The 25,393-nt window shown below is 50.4% G+C and overlaps 1 protein-coding gene across 3 annotated transcripts in view; it reads left to right on the forward strand.

Annotated features, from left to right (window-relative positions):
* The window catches only part of LOC137344351 (BTB/POZ domain-containing protein KCTD20-like), a 96,963-nt gene that overhangs the window by 68,497 nt on the left and 3,073 nt on the right, over positions 1-25,393 (forward strand). For all 3 annotated transcript variants that reach the window (XM_068007227.1, XM_068007228.1, XM_068007229.1), the window contains 6 exons: positions 10,160-10,350; positions 12,460-12,763; positions 14,484-14,586; positions 18,653-18,773; positions 20,205-20,402; positions 24,679-24,789. In XM_068007227.1, coding sequence (XP_067863328.1) covers positions 10,160-10,350; positions 12,460-12,763; positions 14,484-14,586; positions 18,653-18,773; positions 20,205-20,402; positions 24,679-24,789 — 1,028 coding nt within the window. The remainder of the gene's footprint in view (positions 1-10,159; positions 10,351-12,459; positions 12,764-14,483; positions 14,587-18,652; positions 18,774-20,204; positions 20,403-24,678; positions 24,790-25,393) is intronic.

Below are 25,393 nucleotides of genomic sequence, written 5' to 3' on the forward strand. Positions count from 1 at the left end.
GCTGATTCTCACATACTGTATCCCATCAATAGTTAATGAAGGATTGAGTGTCAGAAACACTTACACCTACAAATTGGGTTGCTGTGAAGTGACTGTTCCAACAGCAATCCAGAGTCACCTCACTCCTCTCACCCCCGCATATATCTCACCGAAGGCATCTCATTTCACAAGACAATAACAGGTCAGGAAGGCCATTTGGCCCATCTAAATCCGCCCATCCAGAAAGCTCCCCTCATTGCTGCATTTAAATGTTCTTAAATGATTCCATTGTCTTTGCCCCACTGCTCTCTCTTGGAATTTATTGCACACCTGGATCACACTTTGTGAAGAATTTCCCGATCAGCCCTAAAGTTACTTTTTACTTGTTTGAACCTGTGTCCCATGTTCTACTCCCACAGTATAAAGTATCCATTTCTTTTAACGATCTTATGTACTGCAATCAGATCACCACTCAGTCATCTCCTTTCCTGGTCAAGTGCTGTCTCCCCTGGTGTTGGGCCGTCTGGTCTGGGTGCTGTCATACCTGGTGTTGGGCTGTCTGGTCAGGGTGCTGTCTCCCCTGGTGTTGGGCCGTCTGGTCATGGTGCTGTCTCCCCTAGCGTTGGGCCGTCTGGTCAGGCTGCTGTCTCCCCTAGCATTGGGCCGTCTGGTCTTGGTGCTGTCTCCCCTGGTGTTGGGCCATCTGATCAGGGTACTGTCTCCCCTAGTGTTGAACGGTCTGGTTGGGGTGCTGTCTCGCCTAGTGTTGGGCCGTCTTGTCTGGATGCTGACTCCCCTGGTATTGGGCCGTCTGGTCAGGGTGCTGTCTCCCTGGTATTGGGCCGTCTAGTCTGGGTGTTGTCTCCCCTGCTGATGGGCCGTCTGATCAGGATACTGTGTCCCCTGGTGTTGAACCGTCCAGTCTGGGTGCTGTCTCCCCTGGTGTTGGGCCATCTGGTCTGGATCCTGTCTCCCCTGGTGTTGGGCCATCTGGTCTGGGTGCTGCCTCCCCTGCTTTTGGGCCATCTGGTCTGGGTGCTGCCTCCCCTGGTGTTGGGCCATCTGGTCTGGGTGCTGCCTCCCCTGCTTTTGGGCCATCTGGTCTGGGTGCTGCCTCCCCTGGTGTTGAGTATATTTTTAGTGAGTGAAACTTGAAGCCCCGTCCTAATTGTCATTTTTGAATGCTGTTTCCAGGGTTAATTACTGTCTCTGAGAGCACAACCAGCACTAGGTCTCTGAGTCTCTGGAGCTGGTGGCAATTGACGATGGTGCTGTGAGGGAGGCACCACACTTGATCTGTACGGGACTTGGCTTTGTGAGTAGTTTGTCAGCTCAGGTCGAGCCACTGTCCCACAGCTTGAATCCACTTCTTCTAAAGAAGAAGAAGAGACTGACTTGCAATTATAGAGCACACGATCAGGTAGTCAGGAAGGCCCAAAGTGCTTCACAGACAGTGAACTACTGGGGAAATACAAGCAAGACACAGCAAGATCCCACGAAAAATAAACAAGATAAAAACCCGATAATGTGTTTTTATTGGTGTTGGTTGGGGTAGTAATGTTGGCCAGGACTCCGGGAGAACTCCCTGCTCTTCCTCCAGTGGTGTTATGGGATCTTTTATTTCACCTAGGCAGATCCTCGGTTTAATGTCTCCTCCGAAAGATGGCACCTCCGACAGTGCAGCACTCCCTCAATACTGCACTGGAATGTCAGCCTAGGTTATGGCCTGGAGTTTCCTCCTTGGTGTGACCCGAGAATGTGCCCAGTGTCCCCCTCATTTGCCGAAGTCAAGTTATGCCCAGGTACTTGCCCAGTCTCACTAAAATACGTTCAAACTTAAAATGGACATAAATCACCATAAACAATCAGAGCCCAAGGAAATGCCAAACCCACACCAGTATATTTCTTCTTTAAGTATGAAAATTTAAGTTTCAACTCATTTAACCCTCGTTTTTGCCCATCGGCACAGCATGTTTAAGAACCTGCAATGGGGGAAGCTTTTCAATTTTTAATGTGACTTATACAGAGCAGGTCTCAGCGAGGATATTTCTTTAAAAAAACGCTCAAAAAGTTGCAATCAAACACCAAAAGAATGACTTTATTTCCTGCTGTGCCTGAAAATCAGGTTGTTATGTGAAGAGAGCCCAGAACAAGTGCAGTTGGAGGATCCCCACGTTCGAGAGTCGGGGGCATGACCAGTTTTGTGGGCGGAGATTCGTTCGGGTGGGAGAGTTTGATGGACGGCTGTAAAAAATGGAGGCGACTTGGGCGTGTTGTGGGTACGAGAGTAACTCACTTACGCCCAATCGTAACTCACTTACGCCACGTAATTAGTTTGTGACCGGATTACACCCGTCTCTGGGCGCAAATGTGAAGGAACCTTCCAGCCTGTGTGCTCAAGTCTCTGGAGTGGGGCTTGAACCCACCACCTTCTGACTCAGGAGTAAGAATGCGCCCAGTAGAGATGGACAAATGCTGTTGATCTAAAATTAAAAAAAACAAAGTGCTGGAAGTTAACAGCAGGCCCGTTGGCCAGAGAATCAGTTCAATGTTTCTGCTGCATCCATTCGTCGAGCGTTTGCCCAGTAGCAGTTTGATATTAGATCATCCTTTCTGTGAATGATGCATTAAAGTGCTGCAGTAGACTGACGGCAGGATTACAAGTGACTGCTTCTCTGTAAAGTCGAGCCATGAGCTTATCTTGCAGATCCAGGAAGGGCTCATCCCTTTGGTGCCATATTCATACGCAGACAGACTGCTCCCTGCGATTTTCTTTACCCTCTGGCTCCCTTCTCTGCCGCAGTGAATAATTCGTGCTGGCTGCACTCCTTCAAGTGCCGCGCGCCACGCAGTATCTTTCCCAAGTGCCCGTTCGAAGCTGGTGAGTATTGGCCTGCTGTTCCACCACGGAGGGCATCGCAAAGAATCTTGATCCTGTCGTATTTCCCTTCTCTCAAGTGGGGATGCTGAGGCCAGTTGTAGCCCCTGTCCTCGCCCCCGTCCCATCGCTGCCCCAAGGCGAAACCAGTTTGCTCAGCACACACTGGGGGCGTATCTCCAGCAATGTCTGGTATTCTATAGAGATGAGTTTCAGAGAGGGATAAAGACGCAAGGAGGGAGAATGAGAAGAGCATCTCAGTAAATCTTAAAAAGAGGAGTAAAGTATTCTACAAATAAAGCAGTAAAGAGTGAATTATTAAATGTGAGGCGGGCGTCTAAGAGGATAAACAGAAAATGCCGGGGATACTTAAATACATGGCATCAGTATTTACAAAGGAGAAGGATATTCGGGGGGGGAGGTAAATCCTGCATTGGTTAAAAGCAAGATGAGAGATATAATAAATAAATGGAAAGTATTTTGAGAAGTCAAGGTGCCGAGGTCTGATGGGATACATCCGAGGATCCAGAGGGAAATGGGGACGAGATAGCGGAGACCCTAGAAGTTATATTTCAGGGTTGTACTGAGAGTGGATGTGTGCTGGAGGACTGGAGAGTGACCAATGTAGTACTCATTGTGAAAAAGGGACACAGGTAATTACAGGCCAGTTAGTGTACATGGACTTTCATAAAGCCTTCAACAAGGTACCACACAGGAGACTATTGGAGAAGATTAAGGGAAATGGAATTAGAGGGAGGGTAGCAAATTGGATTTAAAAACTGGTTAGAAGGGAAGAAGCAGAGAGTAGGAGTTAAGGGCAGTTTGTCAGAGTGAATGGAAATATTACTGGTCTCCCACAGGGTCTTTCTGTTCACTGTGTACATTCATGATTTGAATATTGGACTCGAGGGAGTGGTGTTGAAATTTGCAGACGATATTAAAATAAGAGGCATAATAAATAATTCTGAGGACCAAAATACGCTGCAAAGGGATATTGATATGGTGGAATGGGCACAAAAGTGGCAGATGGAACTCAGTGTCAGTGAATGTGAGGTGATATATTTTGCTTAAAACAAAGTAGTAATTATACTTTGACTGGGAGAAAGCGGGGTGATGTGGAAGAGTAGATGGATTTGGAGGTTTAGGTTAACAAGATAGTAAAAGTAGCACCTCTAGTGGATAAGGCCATAAAATAGCTAATAGAATACTGGGTTTTATTCAAGAGGTATAGAATATAAAAGTCGAGGTGTAATGGTGAATCTATAGAAAACCTTTAAGACCACAGCTTGAGTACAGTGTGCAGTTTAGGGCTCCTTACTATAGGAAGGATGTTGAAGCAATAGAGAGGGTTCAGAGCAGATTCACGAGGATGCTGCCTGGTATGAGGAAATACAATTACAAAGAAAGACTTGAAAAATTAGGACTGTTTTCATTGGAACAGAGGAGATTACAGGGTGATTTGATAGAGGTGTTTAAAGTTGTGAAGGGATGGGACAGAGTAGATGGTTCCAGTGATTGAGGGGCCTAGATGAAGGGACTCTAGATATAAGATTAAATGTAAGAGATTTAGGATGGAGGGTAGGAGAAAACTTTTTACACAGAGGATTGTGAGGTTGTGGATTGTACAACCGGAGTTAATGATTGAAGTAGAGACCATATGAATATTTACCAATAGGTTTGATAGGTGGTTGAAAGAAAGGGAAATAAAGAGATAGAGGAATAGGACTGACACATAGGATGAGGACTACTCCTCATGTAAAGGATAAACATCATAATTTTTATGTATCTTCATTAATGTGTAGTTTCTCCAGTAAAGTGTGATATCCTACAGAGACCTCTCTCCAGTAAAGTGTGATATCCTACAGAGACCTCTCTCCAGTAAAGTGTGATATCCTACAGAGACCTCTCTCCAGTAAAGTGTGATATCCTACAGAGATCTCTCTCCAATAATGTGTGATATCCTACAGAGACCTCTCTCCAGTAAAGTGTGATATCCTACAGAGACCTCTCTCCAGTAAAGTGTGATATCCTACAGAGATCTCTCTCCAATAATGTGTGATATCCTACAGAGAGATCTCTCCAATAATGTGTGATATCCTACAGAGATCTCTCTCCAGTAAAGTGTGATATCCTACAGAGATCTCTCTCCAATAATGTGTGATATCCTACAGAGAGATCTCTCCAATAATGTGTGATATCCTACAGAGATCTCTCTCCAGTAATGTGTGATATCCTACAGAGATCTCTCTCCAGTAATGTGTGAGATCCTACAGTGATCTCTCTCCAATGATGTGTGATACCCTACAGAGATCTCTCTCCAATAATGTGTGATATCCTACAGAGATCTCTCTCCAATGATGTGTGATATCCTACAGAGATCTCTCTCCAATGATGTGTGATATCCTACAGAGATCTCTCTCCAATAATGTGTGATATCCTACAGAGATCTCTCTCCAATAATGTGTGATATCCTACAGAGATCTCTCTCCAATGATGTGTGATATCCTATAACAACAACAACAACTTGCATTTATATAACGCCTTTAACGTAGTAAAATGTCCCAAGGTGCTTCACAGGAGTGATTATCAAACAAAATTTGACACCGAGCCACATAAGGAGATATTAGGACAGGTGACCAAAAGCTTGGTCAAAGAGATAGATTTTAAGGAGCATCTTAAAGGAGAAGAGAGAGGTAGAGAGGTTTAGGGAGGGAATTCTAGAGCTTAGGGCCTAGGCAGCTGAAGGCACAACTGCCAATGGTGGAGCGATTAAAATCGGGGATGGACGAGAGGCAAAAATTGGAGGAGTGCAGAGATCTTGGAGGGTTGTAGGGCTGGAGGAGGTTACAGAGATAGGGAGGGGCGAGGCCATGGAGGATTTGAAAACAAGGATGAGAATTTTAAAATCAAGGCATTCCTGGACCCGGAGCCAATGTAGGTCAGCGAGCACAGGGGTGATGGGTGAACGGGACTTGGTGCGAGTTAGGATACGGGCAGCAGAGTTTTGGATGCACTCAAGTTTACGGAGGGTGGAAGATGGGAGGCCGGCCAGGAGAGCATTGGAATAGTCAAGTCTAGAGGTAGCAAAGGCATGGATGAGGGTTTCAGCAGCAGATGAGCTAAGGCAGAGGCGGAGACGGGCGATGTGACGGAAGCAGAAGTAGGCGGTCTTGGTGATGGAGTGGATATGTGGCCGGAAGTTCATCTCAAGATCAGATAGGATTGCTAAGGTTGTGAATGGTCTGGTGCAGCCTCAGAGTTTGTGGCGGGCATCGAAGACAATGGCTTCGGTCTTCCCAAATTTAGTTGGAGGAAATTTTTGCTCATCCGGTACTGGAGAGATATCTCTCCAATAATGTATGATATCCTATAGTGATCTCTTTCCAGTAATGTGTGATATTCTATGGAGATGTCTCACCGGTAATGTGTGATATCCTATAGAAATGTCTCTCCAGTAATGTGTGATATTCTATGGAGATGCCTCTCCAGTAATGTGTGATATCCTATAGAAATGTCTCTCCAGTAATGTGTGATATCCTATAGAAATGTCTCTCCAGTAACGTGTAGCATTCTATAGCGATCTCTTTCCAGTAATGTGTGATATCCTATAAGAGACGTCTCTCCAATAATGAGTGTTATCGTATAGAAAATGCCTGACGGGGCGGAGCGTGACGGGCGGAGTGTGACGGGTGTAATCTAGACGCAAGATATAGATAATGGTCCAGATCGCCCTGGCCTACATGATGGTAAGTTCACTGCCCAGTGTAGAACAGGCCAGGAACATCCAAGATTCAATCTGCCGTTTGTGCTGAATTATCTGACCTTAGAAGGGACAGAATTTTCTGAGTGCTAAAATTATTCTCACTGCCACGAGGTAAATCAACTGGATTTCCTACTCCTGACCCCTTTTATGTGAATCCTGCTGCATTGTGTGTGTTTGTCATTGTGTGCGCGTCTGTGTGTTTGTGATTGTGTATGTGTGTGTGTGCGTTCCTATGGTGTGTGTGTGTCTGTGTGCGTTCCTATGGTGTGTGTGTGTCTGTGTGCGTTCCTATGGTGTGTGTGTGTGTGCTTGTTTGTTTTTTCTATATATGTTCCTGTGTGTGTGTATTTGTTTGTGTGTGTGTATTTGTTTGTGTGTGTGTGTATTTGTTTGTGTGTGTGTGTATTTGTTTGTGTGTGTGTGTATTTGTTTGTGTGTGTGTGTATATTTGTTTGTGTGTGTGTGTATTTGTTTGTGTGTGTGTGTATTTGTTTGTGTGTGTGTGTGTGTGTGTGTGTGTTTGTTTGTGTGTGTGTATTTGTTTGTGTGTGTGTGTATTTGTTTGTGTGTGTGTGTATTTGTTTGTGTGTGTGTGTTCCTGTGTGTAAGTGTGTGTGTGTTCCTGTGTGTGTGTTTGTATGTTCCTGTGTGTTTGTGTGTGTGTTCCTGTGTGTTTGTGTGTGTGTGTTCCTGTGTGTGTATTTGTATGTGTTCCTGTGTGTGTGTTTCTATTTGTGTGTGTGTTTATATGTGTTCCTGTGTGCATGTGCATTTGTGTGTTCCTGTGTATGTGCATTTGTGTGTTCCTGTGTGTGCGCGTTTGTGTCTGTGTGTGTGTGTTTCTGTTTGTGTGTGTGCGTTCCTGTGTGTGTGCGTTTCTGTGTGTGTGTGTTTGTTTGTTCCTATTTGTGTCTCTGTGTATGTGTTTGTTTGTGTGTGTGTGTGTTCCTGTGTGTGTCTTGCATGATGACAACATCAGGCTCATCTATGATATCCCTCCATAGCCAAATAACCAGTTGATGCACACTGTCTGAGCTCACACATGAAGAGAATGCAAGGTACTGGAGGTGGCAAATCCCAGTTGGAGTCAATGCTGTCAGTATTTTCAGAGAGGAGAGGGGGATGAAAGATCCACCCCCCCCTGCACATTGTTTGCCAGGTTTCGCATTTGACCGACGGGTTTGAGTAGAGACTGTGTGGGGGTACAAGGTGTATGTACTTGAGTGGTATGGGGCACACTGTAAATGTAGAGCAGGAGCTTTGTCATATTGTTCGAACAGCACGTCCGCCAACTGGTGATTGGACTGCCCCAGATAGCAGGAGTTGGGAGGAGTCTGGGGTAGTGTGATGTTCTGAGTAGAGCAGAGTTATCACTGTGCTAACTCATGCATCGGGAGTGGCTCTGAAACCAGTACGTTCACTGTCGTATAATGCACTTTCTGTGTCAACCACTTGAATATCACCTATGGTTACTGTCATCACCAGCGATGGACCTTTACCCACCAATGACAGACCCATACTGAATAGTAATAGACCTGTTCTGACCAGTGTCAGACCCGTACCAACCAGAGTGCGATTGCAGAGTGTGATGTGCGGAGTGTGATTACCAGGGTCAGACCCGGAACAACCAGTGATAGACACCCACCAGGGTCAGACCCGGAACAACCAGTGATAGACACCCACCAGGGTCAGACCCGGAACCACCAATGTCAGAACCGCACCCACCAGCCACAGACCCAGACTGACCAGTGTCAGACCATACAGACCAGTGTCAACCCGCACCCACCAGTGTCAGACTCGTACCGACCGGTGTCAGACTCGTACCGACCGGTGTCAGACTCGTACCGACCGGTGTCAGACTCGTACCGACCGGTGTCAGACTCGTACCGACCGGTGTCAGACTCATACCGACCGGTGTCAGAACCGCACCGACCGGTGTCAGAACCGCACCCATCAGTCACAGACCCAGACCGACCAGTGTCAGACTGTATAGACCAGTGTCAGACTGTATAGACCAGTGTCAGACTGTATAGACCAGTGTCAAACCTGTATCGACCGGTGTCAGACCCATATCGACCAGTGTCAACCCGCACCCACCAGCCACAGACTCGGACCGGCCGGTGTCAGACTCGTACCGACCGGTGTCAGACTCGTACCGACCGGTGTCAGACTCGTACCGACCGGTGTCAGACTCGTACCGACCGGTGTCAGAACCGCACCCATCAGTCACAAACCCAGACCGACCAGTGTCAGACTGTATAGACCAGTGTCAGACTGTATAGACCAGTGTCAAACCTGTATCGACCGGTGTCAGACCCATATCGACCAGTGTCAACCCGCACCCACCAGCCACAGACCCGGACCGACCACTGTCAGACCCGGACCGGCCACTGTCAGACCCGGACCGGCCACTGTCAGACCCGGACCGACCACTGTCAGACCCGGACCGGCCACTGTCAGACCCGGACCGGCCACTGTCAGACCCGGACCGGCCACTGTCAGACCCGGACCGGCCACTGTCAGACCCGGACCGGCCGGTGTCAGACCCGGACCGGCCGGTGTCAGACCCGGACCGGCCGGTGTCAGACCCGGACCGGCCGGTGTCAGACCCGGACCGGCCACTGTCAGACCCGGACCGGCCACTGTCAGACCCATATCGACCAGGGTCAACCCGCACCCACCAGCCACAGACTCTGACCGGCCGGTGTCAGACTCTGACCGGCCGGTGTCAGACTCTGACCGGCCGGTGTCAGACTCTGACCGGCCGGTGTCAGACTCTGACCGGCCGGTGTCAGACTCGGACCGGCCGGTGTCAGACTCGGACCGGCCGGTGTCAGACTCGGACCGGCCGGTGTCAGACTCGGACCGGCCGGTGTCAGACTCGGACCGGCCGGTGTCAGATCAGTACCGACCGGTGACAGACCCAGAATGACCTGTGTCAGACCTGTCCCGACCGGTGTCAGACCCGCACCCACTAGTGTCAGACCACTATCGACCGATGACAGACTCGTACCGACCATTGATAGACCTGTATCGACCAGTTTCAAACCTATATCGACCAGTGCCTAACCTGTATCGACCAGTTTCAAACCTATACCAACCAGTGCCAGACCCATATCGACCAGTGCTAGACCGGTACCGACCAGTGACTAACCTGTATCGACCAGTGTCAGACCCGGACCAACCAATGATAGACACCCATCAGTGTCAGATACGTACCCACTAGTGACAAACCCATACTGACCGGGTACACCTGGAGCACTCTTCCCCCTTTTAAAGTACCAGCAGGTTATTAGTACCACTGGAGGAGCAATAGGAAGGAGACACCATATCTGGCACGTGCTCTCTGTGGTGTCGGGCCTGTAGAAGGTGTAGAGTTTGTCTCCTCTGTACTGTGTTGTCAATGGCCAGGGCCCAACCTGCCATTCACTGATGCTCTGTTGTACTTTTAACGGTTTCATCTCGAAGGCTGAGGCCACCCCAGACTGCGTTGGGATTCGTGCTGTTGGTAACCCCTGGCTTCTCTCTTCCTCCCACAGGTCCCTGCCGCGCTTGCTGAGACAGCCGATGGTGCGGAGTCCCAGGATGAGTTTGCACGGAACCGGTGCAGCGACTGACGGGAGTCCATGTCCTTCAGAGCAGATCGTCGAAGCCCCCCACCAACGGGAGGAAGGCAGTCTCCCACCGTGTCTCCGCAACGCGGCTGCCCCTGTCAGACAGCGGACCCTGGGTGGGTAGTTCAGCAACACCTTTATCTGCTGTACAGAAAGAAAGAACTTGCATTTATGTCGCACCTTTCACGACCTCATGACATCCAAAAGCGCTTTACAGCCAATGAAGTATTTTTGAAGTGTAGTCACTGTTGTAATAGGAAACACAGCAGCCAATTCGCGCACAGCAAGATCCCACAAACAGCAGTGAGATAATAACCAGACAATCTGGTTTAGGGATGTTGATTGAAGAATACATATTGGCCAGGACACCGGGAGAATTCTCTCCTCCTCTTCGAAATAGTGTCATGGGATCTTTTGCAACCGCCTGATAGGACAGACGGGGCTTCGGTTTAACATCTCATCTGAAAGACGGCACCTCCGACAGTGCTGCACTCACTCAGTACTGCACTGAGGTGTCAGCCTAGATTATGTCCTCCAGTCTCTGGACTGGGGCTTGAACCCACAACCTTCTGACTCAGAGGCGAGAGTGCTGCCACTAAGCCAAGGCTGACATGTTAAGTGTTTCCGCCTCAGTTTTCTCCCCTCCCGTCCACTCCTGGTTGCCAGGTGCCACAGGTGCCAGCCCCTGGTCCAAGTGGCCATGATTGGGGAACATCACAGCCAAGCTTGATCCTGACCTGACCCAACATCCGCCTGTTCCCATTATCCGGCAGGGCGGGTCACTGCTTGGTGATCAGGAGCGGGATCCCTGGCTGATTCCCTGCTTAGTTCAGAGACACATAGCCTTATTGTCATGCCCCTGCCACCTGCTTCAGCTGGGATGGGCTAACTTGACATGGGCTGGAGCTCACACCTGAGTCCCTCTGGTCGGTATGGTTCAGTACCACACCAGGCAGTGCAGAGTAGGCCCAAAGGGTTGCTGATCTGAGATAATGAAAAGGCAAACAAAAACCTGAGGTGCACAGCCGGGGAATCAGCAGCTGTAAAACAAAGTGTTTTGTGATTCCCCTCTATCACACTCGAAATATTCACCTGTCTTTACTCTTTATAGACATCGACACATCTGTGTGTTTCCAGCATTTGCTGTTTATGTTTCCGAATATCAGCAATTGCTGTCTGTTTATAATGAACAGGCAGCTTGTTAGGGGACAGTATCAGAAGAACAGTCTCCCTGTCTGGGGGAACAGGGTTCGTAAACACTGACCTTTCCTGCAACTGGGGGTCCAGGGCGGGTATCTGGGCCTGTCAGTAGAAAGCAAGTAAATACCCATCAGTCCAGGTAAATACCCATGATTCCACTTTAACACCCATGATTTCACTGGGAGCAGTGTGTTCAGAACCCCAGGGAGGGGGTTGTCTCACACTCTGGGCCTCACTCCTCCCCCACATCAAGGGAGTGTTAAAGTGTGGGAGGATCCGCTGTACCAGTCTCATGCTGCAGAACTGGTTTCATAACACTGAGAGCTAGAGGTGAATGAGTCAGCCCTGGCGAGGAAGGAAATGGGCTTCAGTGAGAGGTGGAGGTACTGCACCTTCCTCTCAGCCAAGCCCACCACCGACAGATCCCATCCCAAGGCTCAGTCGCACTTGAGCTGTGAAGCCGTCTGCTGGCATCTCGCTACTGGTGTGTGGGACGAGACTGGCGAGAGTCTGTTCATCTCCCGTTGGCCACACTCCCCCTCCCCTGGGGCAGGGGCTGTCTGACTGGTTCTCACCCAAGAGCTTCAGCGCCAACTATCTTAAAGTATCAGCGAGGCTGCACTCTCAGAGTGGAATCTCGGCAGATGGTATGCCGGTTACAGAGAGGGCTGTAACACTATCGCCCCATTCTTCAATGCACATGCTGGGGGCAGTGTCTACTACGGAGAGGGCTGTAACACTATCCCTGACCCACACTCTGGGCCACAGGATGGGGTAACTCCGGATACTCCCGCATGTTATCCTGTCACTGGGCGGGGAATGGGATAACTCTGGATCCTCCCCGTGTTATCCTTTCACTGGGCGGGAGTCCCGGTTACAGTCCTAGCAGGAGTTAACACCCTCAGCTCATGGATCTGGACAGCCCAGTACTTACTGCTACCCCAGTCATCAACCTTTGGTTAGCTTTCCTGCACCCTGAGGAACAATCAAAGGTAAAACTAACTCATCTCTCTCCCACCCCTCAGACCCTGACCTGGGACGGTTCTCTCACCCTTGGAAAGATGGTCCTTCCTCCAGTTACAGTGCACAGGATGACCAGGGCTGTCCCGATTATGAACCAGTCTGTGTCCTCTGGCCCAGGGATGGCTGGGCTAATCCTCGCTCGGAGCAGAAGACAGGAATAAATAAAAGATGTGCTTCAGATACCAAGGGAAAGGACGACAGCAAATCCTGGAAGCCCCCCGACCGCATTGTGCTGATCGTTGATAACACGCGGTTTGTCGTCGATCCGGACATCTTCGCAGCGCACCCTGACACCATGCTCGGCAGGTCAGTGATCATCTCTCCTCCCGCCTGAAGCAGCCTCAACTCATCAACACCAACGGGTTACTAACTTGAGAGGGAGCCACTCCGTTATTCATTCACAGCGGAGCTGTACAGACCCGACGGTCCAGGTTCACTCCTGGTCTGGTCTGAGCTGTACAGACCCGACGGTCCAGGTTCACTCCTGGTCTGGTCTGAGCTGTACAGACCCGATGGTCCAGGTTCACTCCTGGTCTGGTCTGAGCTGTACAGACCCGATGGTCCAGGTTCACTCCTGGTCTGGTCTGAGCTGTACACCAGACGGTCCAGGTTCAGTCCTGGTCTGGTCTGAGCTGTACAGACCCGACGGTCCAGGTTCAGTCCAGGTCTGGTCTGAGCTGTACAGACCCGACGGTCTAGGTTCAGTCCTGGTCTGGTCTGAGCTGTACAGACCCGACGGTCCAGGTTCACTTCTGGTCTGGTCTGAGCTGTACAGACCCGACGGTCCAGGTTCAGTCCAGGTCTGGTCTGAGCTGTACAGACCCGACGGTCCAGGTTCAGTCCTGGTCTGGTCTGAGCTGTACAGACCCGACGGTCCAGGTTCACTCCTGGTCTGGTCTGAGCTGTACAGACCCGACGGTCCAGGTTCACTCCTGGTCTGGTCTGAGCTGTACAGACCCGACGGTCCAGGTTCAGTCCTGGTCTGGTCTGAGCTGTACAGACCCGACGGTCCAGGTTCACTCCTGGTCTGGTCTGAGCTGTACAGACCCGACGGTCCAGGTTCACTCCTGGTCTGGTCTGAGCTGTACAGACCCGACGGTCCAGGTTCACTCCTGGTCTGGTCTGAGCTGTACAGACCCGACGGTCCAGGTTCAGTCCTGGTCTGGTCTGAGCTGTACAGACCCGACGGTCCAGGTTCACTCCTGGTGTGGTCTGAGCTGTACAGACCCGACGGTCCAGGTTCACTCCTGGTCTGGTCTGAGCTGTACAGACCCGACGGTCCAGGTTCACTCCTGGTCTGGTCTGAGCTGTACAGACCCGACGGTCCAGGTTCAGTCCTGGTCTGGTCTGAGCTGTACAGACCCGACGGTCCAGGTTCAGTCCTGGTCTGGTCTGAGCTGTACAGACCCGACGGTCCAGGTTCAGTCCTGGTCTGGTCTGAGCTGTACAGACCCGACGGTCCAGGTTCAGTCCTGGTCTGGTCTGAGCTGTACAGACCCGACGGTCCAGGTTCACTCCTGGTCTGGTCTGAGCTGTACAGACCCGACGGTCCAGGTTCACTCCTGGTCTGGTCTGAGCTGTACAGACCCGACGGTCCAGGTTCACTCCTGGTCTGGTCTGAGCTGTACAGACCCGACGGTCCAGGTTCAGTCCTGGTCTGGTCTGAGCTGTACAGACCCGACGGTCCAGGTTCAGTCCTGGTCTGGTCTGAGCTGTACAGACCCGACGGTCCAGGTTCAGTCCTGGTCTGGTCTGAGCTGTACAGACCCGACGGTCCAGGTTCACTCCTGGTCTGGTCTGAGCTGTACAGACCCGCAAGTCCCAGGGAATGGGGAGGAAGAAATGAGAATCAGCGTCAGTGAAGTGCAGCACTGGGGGAGGGGGCAACATTGGCCCAGGGCCTGGAATGACTGGTGTGTTAACCCCTCGGTGAGGGGGTGTGGTGTGGGGAGGGGGCTTTGCGCTGCGACTAGGATTCGATTCTTACTCTTTTTGTGCTAAGAGTTTTTGCCCTTTTCTTCCCCAGAATGTTCACCTCAGGCCGAGAGTATAACTTCACTCGTCCAAACGAGAAGGGCGAGTATGAGATAGCCACCGGCGTCACTTCCACTGTCTTCCGCGCAGTCCTGGTGAGTTCACATTCCACGGCAGTTGTGCTCGGCGGTTTCGCTCCATGCACACTCAGGTTTCACACTATCCACCCAACCTGCACTCATTTACACCACATTAAGAATCCCAGGTGAAGGGCTCAGAACCTCCATGAGCAGGAGAGATAGTGAGGTGTACACTGAGGGGTACACGGTGAGGTGTACACTGAGGGGTACACAGTGAGGTGTACACTGAGGGGTACACAGTGAGGTGTACACTGAGGGGTACACAGTGAGGTGTACACTGAGGGGTACACAGTGAGGTGTACACTGAGGGGTACACAGTGAGGTGTACACTGAGGGGTACACAGTGAGGTGTACACTGAGGGGTACACAGTGAGGTGTACACTGAGGTGCATAGTGAGGTACACTGAGGTATACAGTGATGTTTACAGCTCTACAACCCTCCGAAATCTCTGCGCTCCTCCAATTATGGTCTCTTGCCCATCCCCGATTTTAATCGCTCCACCATTGGTGGCCGTGCCTTCAGCTACCTAGGCCCTAAGTTCTGGAATTCCCTCCCTAAACCGCTCCACCTCTCTCTCCTCTTATAAGACGCTTCTTAAAACCTACCTCTTTGACCAAGCTTTTGGTCACCTGTCCTAATATCTTTTTATGTGCCTCGGTGTCAAATTTTGTTTAATAACGCTCCTGTGAAGCACCTTGGGATGTTTTACTACATTAAAGGCACTATATAAATGCAAGTTGTTGTCGTTGTGTACAGTGAAGTGTATAGTGAGATATACGGTGAGGTACATCGTTCCTTCATCGTCGCCGGGTCAAAATCCTGGAACTCCCTACGTAACAGCACTGTGGGAGAACCTTCACCACACGGACTGCAGCGGTTCAACAAGACGGCTCACCACCACCTTCTCAAAGGCAATTAGGGAGGGGCAATAAATGCCGGCCTCGCCAGCGAAGCCCACATCCCATGAAGGAATAGAAAAAAATAGTGAGGTACACAGTGAGGAGTATGGTGAGGTAGTGAGGTACACAGTGAGGAGTATGGTGAGGTGTACAGAGAGGTGGAATGCAAAGATAACCCTGTCTTCTCTTCATTACAAATCGTCTTCTTAAACCCCTCTCCCCTGCCCCCACCACCCTCACCTCCAATGAAAAGTGTGAGGAGCTCATGGAATTCTTTGTCACTAAGATTGAGACCATCCGTTCAGCTGCCTCTGCCACTTCCCTCCCTTCCCCTAGCTCTCAAAGCCAAATTTCCCCTACGGTGCCCCCTGCCCTAGCCCTGAACTCGATCTTTCTCTAGTTTCTCTCCTATCTCCCCTCATGCCCTCTCTGAGCTCACGTTGACCATGAGACCCACCTCCTGCTCCCTCAACCCTATTTCCACCAAACTGCTGACCACAAACTTCCCTTCCAGGCCCCCATGTTAGCTGATATTGTTAACATTTCCCTCTCCTCAGGTACTGTCCCCTCCCTTTCAAATCTGCCCTCATCATCCCCCTCCTCAAAAAACCTACCCTTGACCCCTCTGTCCTTGCAAACTACCACCCCATCTCAAACCTCCCTTCCCTCCCCAAAGTCCTTGAACGTGTTGTCGCCTCCCAAATCTGTGCCCATCTTTCCCGCAACTCCATCTTTGAATCCCTCCAATCAGGTTTCCACCCCTGCCATAGTACTGAAACGGCCCTTATCAAAGTCACAAACGACATCCTCTGTGACTGTGACCGTGGTGAACTATCCCTCCTCATCCTTCTCCACTTGACTGCAGCCTTTGAACGGTTGACCACACCATCCTCCAACGTCTCCTCTGTCGTCCAGCTGGGTGGGACTGTGCTCACCTGGTTCCATTCCTATCTATCCAGTCGTAGCCAGAGAATCACCTGCAATGGCTTCTCTTCCTGCTCCCGCACCGTTACCTCTGGAGTCCCCCAAGGATCTATCCTTGGTCCCCACCTATTTCTCATCTACATGCTGCTCCTTGGCGACATCATCTGAAAACACGTCAGGTTCCACATGTACACTGACAACACCCAGCTCTACCTCACCACCACCTCCCTCGACCCCTCCACTGTCTCTCATTTGTCACACTGCTTGTCTGACAGCCAGTACTAGATGAGCAAAAATTTGCTCCAAGTAAATATTGAGAAGACGGAAGCCATTGCCTTTGGTCCCTGCCACAAACTCCGTTCCCTAGCCACCGACTCCATCTCTCTCCCTGGCCACTGTCTGAGGCCATTTGCAACCTTGGCATCCTATATGACTCTAAGATGAGCTTCCAATCCCCATATCCACTCCATCACCAAGACCGCCTACTTCCACCTCCAAAACATCGCCCATCTCCACCCCGCCTCAGCTCATCTGCTACTGAAACCCCCATCCATGCCTTTGTTACCTCTAGACTTGACTATTCCAATGCTCTCCTGGCCGGCCTCCCATCTTCCTCCCTCCGTAAACTTGAGCTCATCCAAAACTTCTGCCCATATCTTAACTCGCACCAAGTTCTATTCACCCATCACCCCTGTGCTCACTGACCTACATTGGCTTCCGGTCCGGCAATGCCTCGATTTTAAAATACTCAATTTTCAAATCCCTCCATGGCGTCGCCACTCCCTATCTCTGTAGCCTCCTCCAGCCGTTCAACCCTCCGAGATCTCTGCGTTCCTCCAATTCTGGCCTCTTGCACATCCCCAATTTTAATCGCTCCACCATTGACGACCGTGCCTTCAGCTGCCTAGGCCCTAAGCTCTGGAATTCCCTCCCTAAACCTCTTCGCCTCTCTACCTCTCTCTCCTTCTTTAAGACGCTCCTTAAAACCTACCCCTTTGACCAAGCTTTTGGTCACCCGTCCTAATATCTCATATGGCTTGATGCCAAATTTTATTTGATAATCGCTCCTGATGAAGCGCCTTGGGGCGTTTTACTACATTAAAGGCGCTATATAAATGCAAGTTGTTGTTGGGTACAGTGAGGTATACACGGTGAGGTGTACAGAGAGGCGCATGGTGAGGTACACACTGAGGTGTACACAGTGAGGTGTACAGTGAGACGCATAGTGAGGTACACACTGAGGTGTACAAAGTGAGGCGCATGGTGAGGTACACAGTGAGGTGTACAAAGTGAGGCGCATGGTGAGGTACACAGTGAGGTGTACACAGTGAGGTGTACACAGTGAGGTGTACACAGTGAGGCGCATGGTGAGGTACACAGTGAGGTACACAGTGAGGTGTACACAGTGAGGCGCATGGTGAGGTGTACACAGTGAGGTGTACACAGTGAGGTGTACACAGTGAGGTGTACAGTGAGACGCATGGTGAGGTACTCACTGAGGTGTATGTGGTGAGGTGTTCACAGTGAGTTGTACAGTCAGGTGTACAGTGGGATATATGACATACTACTGAGGAAGTGACGTCAAGCTTGGGTTATCAAAGCCTGTAGATTATAGGAGGAAGAGAAAGCTGAGGGAGATGATGGGAGGGATTCCACAGTTCGGAGGTCCTGAGAGAATGAAATAGTGCAGAAACTGTACTCTGGTAGAGAGATCGATCCCAGTGTGAGTCTGGAAATCTGGTACGGAGTTCAATCCTAGTGTGAGAGAGTCTGGAAATCTGGTCCGAGGATCAATTCCAGGGAGAGAGTCTGGAAATCTGGTCCGAGGATCAATTCCAGGGAGAGAGTCTGGAAATCTGGTCCGAGGATCAATTCCAGGGAGAGAGTCTGGAAATCTGGTCCGAGGATCAATTCCAGGGAGAGAGTCTGGAAATCTGGTCCGAGGATCAATTCCAGGGAGAGAGTCTGGAAATCTGGTCCGAGGATCAATTCCAGGGAGAGAGTCTGGAAATCTGGTCCGAGGATCAATTCCAGGGAGAGAGTCTGGAAATCTGGTCCGAGGATCAATTCCAGGGAGAGAGTCTGGAAATCTGGTCCGAAGATCAATTCCAGGGAGAGTGTCTGGAAATCTGTTGTTCCTTGAGATTTATACTGTTTTGTAACATTGAGTCTGTTTTTTAATCAAAACAAACAGATTCGCAACTGTTGAACTCCTGAATATTAATGATGTTTTGTAACTGAGCCTCTGTCGTTACAGGATTATTACACCACCGGAATCATTCAGTGTCCTGAAGGAATTGCAATCCCAGAACTCAGGGATGCGTGTGACTATCTGTGCATCAACTTCAATCACAACACAATCCGCTGTCGAGACCTCAGTAAGTACATATTCTGGGGCTCTTGTCTTATTCTTTAACACCAGATAGTTCACATCAGGGGAGTTGTGAGTGTATTACAGTCCAGGTTACACATGTACACATCGGGAGTTGTGAGTGTATTACAGTCCAGGTTACACATATACACATCGGGAGTTGTGAATGTATTACAGTCCAGGTTACACATACACACCAGGGGAGTTGTGAATGTATTACAGTCCAGGTTACACATACACACCAGGGGAGTTGTGAATGTATTACAGTCCAGGTTACACATACACACCAGGGGAGTTGTGAATGTATTACAGTCCAGGTTACACATATACACACCAGGGGAGTTGTGAGTGTACTACAGTTCAGGTTACATATATACACATTGGTAGTTGTGAGTGTACTACAGTTCAGGTTACACATATACACACCAGGGGAGTTGTGAGTATATTACAGTCCAGGTTACACATAACACACATCAGGGGAGGAATGAGTGTATTACAGGGAGATGAGACTTCCACATGTACCGGGCATTATCTTTGTGCAACTTGTGACTAGTTTCCTACAAGGTGATTTACCAAACCCGCTCTGGGTAGGGATCAAGAATCTTAACAGACATGAACAAAGCCCAAAGGAGTAATGCAGCACCTTTAACTCTTAAAGGAATGGCCATTGCATTTGTCATTTTATATTTGCCATTTGAGTTCATTGATGCAGGTGGAGCACGATATATCATAAATTCTATCGTATGTTCACACCCTCACGCAAGGTTTAATAACCCATAGACCTGGGGAGTTGTGAGTGTATTAGACAGTTACTGGACAGTTACTGTTAGCTGTAAGAGTCACCGGTGTAACTTATATATAAACTCAAGTTTATTTTTCATTCATTCTCGGGATGTGGGCTTTGCTGGCGAGGCCGGCATTTATTGCCCATCCCTAATTGCCCTTGAGAAGGTGGTGGTGAGCCGCCATTTTGAACCGCTGCAGTCCGTGTGGTGAAGGTTCTCCCACAGTGCTGTTAGGAAGGGAGTTCCAGGATTTTGACCCAGTGACGATGAAGGAACGGCGATATATTTCCAAGTCGGGATGGTGTGTGACTTGGAGGGGAACCTGCAGGTGGTGTTGTTCCCATGTGCCTGCTGCTCTTGTCCTTCTAGGTGGTAGAGGTCGTGGGTTTGGGAGGTGCTGTCGAAGAAGCCTTGGGGGTTTTTTGGTACTTGTGATTCACCTTGTAACAGTGTATTTATCTATTTAGTTAGTTAGTTTTAATAGATTGACAGTTAGTCTGAGTGAGCCGTTTGAACTAGCTGCCTGCTCACTGTTCACTGCTGCCTGCTCACTTAGTGCTCACTACCTGCTCACTGTTCACTGCTAACTACTGCCTGCTCACTGTTCACTGCACGCTGCTTACTGCTCACCATTCTGACATCTCATCTTCCAGGTGCCCTGTTACACGAGCTGTCGAACAACGGGGCAAGGAAGCAGTTCGAAAAGAACCTGGAGGAGCTGGTGTTGCCCCTGATGGTGTCCAGTGCGCGGAAGGGTGAGCGGGAGTGCCACGTCGTGGTACTGGCCCATGAGGACACGGTCGACTGGGACGAGCATCATCCGCCACCGATGGGGGAGGAATATTCTCAAAGTAAGAGCTGAGTGTCGCTGGATGGTGCTGGGGGCTGCCCTCAAATGTGTGATATTCAGTATGTGAGCCTGTAAGAAAAGTGAGGCTCGTTATCCGTTGAAATTAATGTTCTGAAAATCATAGAATTACATAGAATGTACAGCACAGAAACAGGCCATTCGGCCCAACAGGTCCATGCTGGTGTTTATGTTCCAAACGAGCCTCCTTCCTCCCTACTTCATCCAACCCCATCAACATATAATTGCACAGTGTTCAGTTCCATTCGCAACCCCTCAAATAATGAAGCAGTCTGAGCCCGCATGCAGCAAGACCTGGACAACATCCAGGCTTGGGCTCATAAATGGCAAGTAACATTCGCGCCAGACAAGTGCCAGGCAATGACCATCTCCAACAAGAGACATTCAACGGCATTACCATTGCCGAATCCCCCACCATCAACATCCCGGGGGTCACCGTTGACCAGAAATTTAACTGGACCAGCCATATAAATATGGCTACAAGAGCAGGTCAGAGGCTGGGTATCCTGCGGCGAGTGACTCACCTCCTGACTCCCCAAAGCCTTTCCACCATCTACAAGGCACAAGTCAGGAGTGTGATGGAATACTCTCCACTTGCCTGGATGAGTGCAGCTCCAACAGCACTCAAGAAGATCGACACCATCCAGGACAAAGCAGCCCGCTTGATTGGCTCCCCATCCACCACCCTAAACATTCACTCCCTTCACCACTGGTGCACTGTGGCTGCAGTGTGTACCATCCACAGGATGCACTGCAGCAACTCGCCAAAGCTTCTTCGACAGCACCTCCCAAACCCGCGACCTCTACCACCTAGAAGGACAAGAGCAGCAGGCACATGGGAACAACACCACCTGCACGTTCCCCTTCAAGCCACACACCATCCCGACTTGGAAATATATCGCCGTTCCTTCATCATCGCTGGGTCACAATCCTGGAACTCCCTTCCTAACAGCACTGTGGGAGAACCTTCACCACACGGACTGCAGCGGTTCAAGAAGGTGGCTCATCACCCCCTTCTCAAGGGCAATTAGGGATGGGCAATAAATGCCGGCCTCGCCAGCGACGCCCACATCCCATGAACGAATAAAAAAAACATATCCTTCTATTCCTTTCTCCCTCGTGCTTATCTAGCTTCCCCTTAAATGCATCTATGTTTTTCGCCTCAACTACTCCTTGTGGTAGCGAGTTCCACATTCTCACCACCCTCTGCGTAAAGAAGTTTCTCCTGAATTCCCTATTGGATTTATTAGTGACTATCTTATATTTATGACTTCTAGTTTTGAACTCCCTGCAAGTGGAAGCATCTTCTCTACGACTACCCTATCAAACCTTTTCATTATCTTAAAGACCTCTATCAGGTCACCCCTCAGTCTTGTCTTTTCTAGAGAAAAGAGCCCCAGCCTGTTCAATCTTTCCTGATAGGTATAACCTCTCAGCTCTGGTATCATCCCAGTAAATCTTTTTTGCACCTTCTCCAGTACCTCTATATCCTTTTTATAAAATAGAGACCAGAACTGTTCACAGTACTTCGAGTGTGGTCTAACCAAGGTTCTATACAAGTTTAACATAACTTCTCTGATTTTCAATTCCATCTCTCTAGAAATGAACCTCTGCTTTATTTGCATTTTTATGGCCTTATTAACCTGCATCGCTACTTTTAGTGATTTGTGTATCTGTACCCCTAGATCCCTTTGCTCTTCTATCCCATTCAGACCCTTATTATTCAAGCAGTATGTGGCCCCCTTATTCCTCCTGCCAAAATGCACCACCTCACACTTATCTACATTGAAATTAATTTACGTGCCTGTTCTCATTTTCGATCGGTTTTATTCTCTCCCTCTCCCGAAGATGCTGCCTTGTTGGGGTACGGTTCCGGGGGCACCAGGAGTGAGCCTCAGAGTTAATAATCATCAAATCTGTTTCACACCCAAGGTCCACGTGCTCACTTTGCAGCAGGGGGTCACTGGACAGTGATCAGGAGCAGGAACCCCGACTGATTTCCCCTCTCCCTAACCCAGGGGTCACTGGACAGTGATCAGGAGCAGGAACCCCGACTGATTTCCCCTCTCCCTAACCCAGGGGGTCACTGGACAGTGATCAGGAGCAGGAACCCCGACTGATTTCCCCTCTCCCTAACCCAGGGGTCACTGGACAGTGATCAGGAGCAGGAACCCGACTGATTTTGATTTTTGTTCTCCTCTCCTTTGGCCGAAGGGCACTGAAGCCAATTCCATTTACCCAGTCAGTCAGCAGGGGGAAGCACTCGCACAGCTGCCTGGCTGGGCATGAGGAACAAAGCCATTTATTTGCCAGGGCTCAGTAGGAGCAGAGCTGTGTGTCATTCTCACTTGCATCTCCTTCCCTGTATACCCTCCCTCTCCCGATGACCTGGCCGAGATTGGGAGCTCGACGGAGGGGAACGGGATTACAGGGAGGAGCCTTCCCCATATCACTGAGACGCCCAGTTCTTTAAATGTCTGTGTACTGGTGGAGAGCCTCACACTTACACACATACACTTACACACTCACACACAGGTGCTGGAGGCAGTGATGTGAACTCACTGACCAGGTGCTGGGCCTTAGTTCTGCAGTAATGTCAGTGCTTCCTGTGATTCAGCCTGGGGCCTGGGGCAGCTGCTTCAATTCAGATTCCATGTGCTGGAGAAATTGATAATGTGTTTACATTCTCAGGCCAGCTCCTTTAGCTCAAGATGCATCAAGGTTGAGTGGTGGGACCCAGACCTGTTGATCAGACTTGGGCTGATTTCGGGCAGTTCTTCAGAGCGAGAATTATAATGGCTACAGGTATCTAACACTCTTGCCTCTAAGTCAGAAGGTTGTGGGTTCAAGTCCCACTCTAGAAACTTGAGCACATAATCGAGCAAACACTCCAGCGCTGTACTGAGTGCTGCACTGTTGGAGGTGCCATTTTTCAGATGAAACGTTAAACTCTCAGGTGGACGTAAAAGATCCCATGGCACTATTTTGAAGAAGAGCAGGAGAGTTCTCCAATTTTTAATCCCTCACTCAACATCACTAAAGCAGATTATCCAGTCATTTATCACATTGCTGTTTGTGGGATCTTGCTGTGCGCAAATTGGGTGCCACGTTTCCTACATTACAGCAGTGACTACTCTTCAAAAGTAAAGCGCTTTGGGACTGTCAGAGAGAGAGGGACCAACCGAGAGAGAGAGAGAGGGGGACCGACCGACCGAGAGAGAGAGGGGGACCGACCGACCGAGAGAGAGAGGGGGACCGACCGACCGAGAGAGAGGGGGACCGACCGACCGAGAGAGAGGGGGACCGACCGACCGAGAGAGAGAGGGGGACCGACCGACCGAGAGAGAGAGAGAGGGGGACCGACCGACCGAGAGAGAGAGAGAGAGAGGGGGGGACCGACCGACCGAGAGAGAGAGAGAGAGAGAGAGGGGGGGACCGACCGACCGAGAGAGAGAGAGAGAGAGGGGGGGACCGACCGACCGAGAGAGAGAGAGGGGGGGACCGACCGACCGAGAGAGAGAGGGGGGGACCGACCGACCGAGAGAGAGAGGGGGACCGACCGACCGAGAGAGAGAGAGAGGGGGACCGACCGACCGACCGAGAGAGAGAGGGGGACCGACCGACCGACCGAGAGAGAGAGGGGGACCGACCGACCGACCGAGAGAGAGAGGGGGACCGACCGACCGACCGAGAGAGAGAGGGGGACCGACCGACCGACCGAGAGAGAGAGGGGGACCGACCGACCGACCGAGAGAGAGAGGGGGACCGACCGACCGACCGAGAGAGAGAGGGGGACCGACCGACCGACCGAGAGAGAGAGGGGGACCGACCGACCGACCGAGAGAGAGAGGGGGACCGACCGACCGAGAGAGAGGGGGACCGACCGACCGAGAGAGAGGGGGACCGACCGACCGAGAGAGAGGGGGACCGACCGACCGAGAGAGAGGGGGACCGACCGACCGAGAGAGAGGGGGACCGACCGACCGAGAGAGAGGGGGACCGACCGACCGAGAGAGAGAGAGAGAGAGAGAGAGACTGTCGGTGAGAGACGTGCTGACCAAGGGAGACATCGCATGCAGGCAAAGTCTTTCCCCGAAGAAACCAAGCAAATCAGCTGGCACTGTTCCACACCTCGTGTTGTGGGAGTCTTGCTGCAGGTCTGACATTGGATCTCCTGCACTGGGGAATGAAGAGCAATGCACAGGACGGAGAAGTGGCGGGAAGTACCAGATTTCTGATCAATGGCTCTTGTGTTTCAGTTATTTACAGTACCAAACTGTACAAGTTCTTCAAGTACATCGAGAACCGAGAGGTGGCAAAAATGGTGTTAAAGGACCGAGGGCTGAAGAATATCCGCATCGGGATCGAAGGTGAGTGGGGACCATTTGTTTCTGGTTTTTACTTTTGAGTTTGGAGTCACTACACAGTGTGAACAAATGTAACAGACACACCGGTAATTAGTACTCTTTATATTCGGGGAGGGGGCAGAAAAGAATGGAGGTGGGTGGGGCAGGGGCTTCTCCTTATCTTTTTTTGATTGCACTCTGGATCATCGGGGGCGCCAGGTCCACTTATGGGAGCAGCTTGTGATGCTGAACCCAGGGAGATATCTGGCGTAATAATCCAGCTCGGAAAGGTGCAAATTTCAGGCTGGGTTTAAGGTGTTTGCCACCTGAGGGGCAGCCCTGCCTGTTTAAGGGAGATTTTGACTGCTGAGAACAAACAAACTTTTGGTAACGATACAATGGCCCCTGCTTCTGGGACAGGACTGCAGTGTGCAAGAACCTCTCTCTCCATCATGGCCAGCAGTGTGAGGCGGTGATGTTTGTTGGAGGCATGCCATCAGGTGGAGCTAAACTGCTGTATGGACCGAGGAACAGGAGAGATCACCTCAGGAAAAGTGTCACTGTCAGATTAGAAAACAGGCCGGCCGCTCAAGTGCCTGACACCCAGCCCCGCAAGAGGCCTGGCCAT

This window comes from Heptranchias perlo, chromosome 27 (genome assembly GCF_035084215.1).
Source record: "Heptranchias perlo isolate sHepPer1 chromosome 27, sHepPer1.hap1, whole genome shotgun sequence".
In the NCBI taxonomy this organism is placed as follows: Eukaryota; Metazoa; Chordata; class Chondrichthyes; order Hexanchiformes; family Hexanchidae; genus Heptranchias; species Heptranchias perlo.